At 41.2% G+C, this 3445-nt stretch overlaps 1 protein-coding gene across 1 annotated transcript; it reads left to right on the plus strand.

The window, feature by feature from the left end:
* The first annotated feature begins 416 nt into the window (after positions 1 to 416).
* On the plus strand, positions 417 to 3188 carry LOC124144015 (serine-aspartate repeat-containing protein F-like). The gene is made up of 2 exons (XM_048385914.1): positions 417 to 2813; positions 3059 to 3188. The coding sequence occupies exon 1, from the start codon at positions 417 to 419 to the stop codon at positions 2775 to 2777; it is 2361 nt and encodes a 786-aa protein (XP_048241871.1). The 3' UTR covers positions 2778 to 2813; positions 3059 to 3188.
* The last annotated feature ends 257 nt before the right edge of the window (positions 3189 to 3445 follow it).

Below are 3445 nucleotides of genomic sequence, written 5' to 3' on the forward strand. Positions count from 1 at the left end.
CATTGTGTGAAGCCAATTTCAGGTGTCCCCCGCCGTGAAGTTGCTGGAATATTATTAAAAGTTGCGTAAAGCTCTCTGCAAAATCATGACAGTGAGGGTCTGTTTTGCTAGAACAAAACACAGGCTTATACTCTTCTGCCCAAAGAACTAATGACCATTTTAGGGACCAGTTCAAAAGTTCGATCTTAATCTTAATTCCTTAAATTCAGTGTCCCTGCAAATTTTCAATCCGACAAAGTCAACTTACTTGATTTCTCAGTGTCTCATATAGCAGTGGCGGTCAGGTAGCCTAGTGGTTAAAGCGTTCGCTCGTCACGCCGAAGGCCCGGTTTCGAAAAATGCTTTTTATCCGACATCAAACTTTGGAACTAGTCCATCAGCTATGTATCTACTTTGAGTTGCCATTCATTGTTAGGATGAACTTAATATCAACCACATACTTGGCAGGAACAAACGATCTCCATCATGCTAAGGACACAGATTCTCCTGGACAAAGAAGCACTGGTCAAGATATAGTGGACAGAGAAGGAGGGGTTGGGCAGGAGAGCAGGGGCGATGATACAAGTGATACCGACGAGGAACGCAGGAAGAGAGAGGAAGACGCCGATGATAACGTTGATGATGATCGTAGGAAGAGAGACGAAGACACCAATGATACCGGCGATGATGAGCGAAAGAAGAGAGAAGAAGACACGGATGATACGGACAACAATGAGAGTAGGAAGAGAGAAAAAGACACCGATGATACCGATTATAATGATGATACCAACGATGATCAGCGAAGGAAGAGGGAAAAAGACACCGATGATACTTACGACGATGAGCGCAGGAAGAGAGAAGAAGACACCGATGATACTGATGACAATGAGCATAGAAAGAGAGAAGAAGACACCGATGATACTGATGATGAGCGTAGGAAGAGAGAAGACACTGATGATACTGATGATACTGATGGCAATGAGCGTAGGAAGAGAGAAAAAGACACCGATGATACCGATTATGATGATGATACTGACGATGATGAGCATAGGAAGAGAGAAGAAGACACCGATGATACTGATGATTCTGATGACAATGAGCGTATGAAGAGAGAAGAAGACACTGATGATACTGATTATGATGATGATACCGACGATGATGAGCATAGGAAGAGTAAAGAAGACACTGATGATACTAATGATACTGATGATGATGAGTGTAGGAAGAGAGAAAAAGACAACGATGATGCCGTTTATGACGATGATGCCGACGATCATACCGATGACAATGAGCATAGGAAGAGAGAAGAAGACACCGATGATACTGATGATACTAATAACAATAAGCGTAGGAAGAGAGAAAAAGACACAGACCATACCAATTATGACGATGATACCGACGATGATACCGATGAGGATGAGCATAGAAAGAGAGAAGAAGACACCGATGATACTGATTATGACGATGATACAGACGATGATGAGCATAGGAAGAGAGAACAAGACACCGATGATACCGATAATGATGATGATACCAACAATGATGAGCATAGGAAGAGAAAAGAAGATGCCGATGATACTGATGATTCTGATGACAATGAGCGTAGGAAGAGAGAAAAAGACACCGATGATACTGATTATTGTGATGATACTGACGATGATGAGCATAAGAAGAGAAAAGAAGACACTGATGATACTAATGATACTGGTGATTATAAGTGTAGGAAGAGAGAAAAAGACACCGGTGATTCTGATTATGACGATGATATCGATGATGATGAGGGAAGGAAGAGAGAAGATGACACCGATGATACCGATGACGATGTTCATAGGAAGAGAGAAGAAGACACCGATGATACCGATGATACCGATGATACTGATGATACCAACAACAATGTTCAAAGGAAGAGAGACGAAGACACCCATGATACTGATGAGGATGAGCATAGAAAGAGAGAAGAAGACACCGATGATACTGGTGATACTGATGACAATGAGCGTAGGAAGAGAGAAAAAGACACCAATGAAACCGACGATGATGAGCATAGGAAGAGAGAAGAAGACACCGATGATACTGATGATACTGATGACAATGAGCGTAGGAAGAGAGAAAAAGACACTGATGATACTGATGATGACAATCATATCGACGATGATGAGCATAGGAAGAAAGAAGACAGCGATGATACTGATGATACTGATGACAATGAGCGTAGGAAGAGAGAAAAAGACACCAATGATATCGATGATGATGAGCATAGGAAGAGAGAAGAAGACACCGATGATGCTGATGATGAGCGTAGGAAGAGAAAAGAAGACAGTGTTGATACTGATGATTCTGATGACAATGAGCGTAGGAAGAGAAAAGAAGGCACCGATGATACCAATTATGACGATGGTACTGATGACGATGAGCGAAGGAAGACAGAAGAAGACACTGATGATACCGATGATACTGATGATACTGACGACAATGTTCAGAGGAAGAGAGAAGAAGACACAGTTGATACCGAAGACACTGATAACACCAATGATGATGATGATGGTCGTAGGAAGAGGGAAGAAGACTCTGATGATACCGATGACGATGTTCATAGGAAGAGAGAAGAAGACACCGATGATACCGATGATACCGATGATACCGATGATATTGATGACACCGATGACGATGTTCATAGGAAGAGAGAAAAAGACACCGATGATACTGATGACAGCAGCGAGAATGATGATACCAACGACGATGAGCGTTGGAAGAGAGAAAAGGACACCGATGATACCGACGACGACCCCAGGAAGTGAGAAGTATACACCACGTGATAGGAGAAGATAATAAGGGTATGTATTATTGTAAGAGTTATTACAAACTCAAAATAGTATTGCAATAACAAAAAGTCGACCCTAAACGAACATATAGTTGAAGGCAACATTCCAATATGCAATTAATAACTCCATTTTTTAACGAACGTGTAACGTCGGAGAATAAACGGGGTCCTATAAATAAATTAACGCTCAATGATCATTCAAAATCACTGTAATCAGAAAAAAACAATGTTTATTTTCTTGTCTTTTCTTTTCCAAAGTTTCGTATTATGGAAAGGGCTACTCTGCAGAGGAAACGAAGTACTCGGTGGACCCCAAAACGGTGGGAAAAAGTCATTTGGTGGAAACTTTTTTTCTCGACACACGGCACAGTAGCTGCAGTGAACCAACCCATTCTACCTTTACGGTTCAAAATGGGGAACAGTTCGATAATAAATCGTATTAAAAGACCGTTTGACATGTTTTGTTATAATTCATCAAATGATTTAAAGCCAGCTCACATTAACAACTGCTCGACGCCTTGTTTCCGACGTCCACAATCAATCAGAGAGTCATTGAGTTATTTCATATCATTGGGTGCCTACAGATTTTCTTAGAGACTGTTTTTGTTGGCAATGCTTCAAGGTATCCAAATTTTCTTCCAGGCA

This window comes from Haliotis rufescens, unplaced genomic scaffold (assembly GCF_023055435.1).
Source record: "Haliotis rufescens isolate VD_foot unplaced genomic scaffold, xgHalRufe1.0.p SCAF_6, whole genome shotgun sequence".
NCBI lineage: Eukaryota > Metazoa > Mollusca > Gastropoda > Lepetellida > Haliotidae > Haliotis > Haliotis rufescens.

Bases quoted from the DNA above. Each gene is read 5' to 3' on its own strand.
- LOC124144015 (XM_048385914.1), top strand. From the start codon at position 417: ATGAACTTAATATCAACCACATACTTGGCAGGAACAAACGATCTCCAT.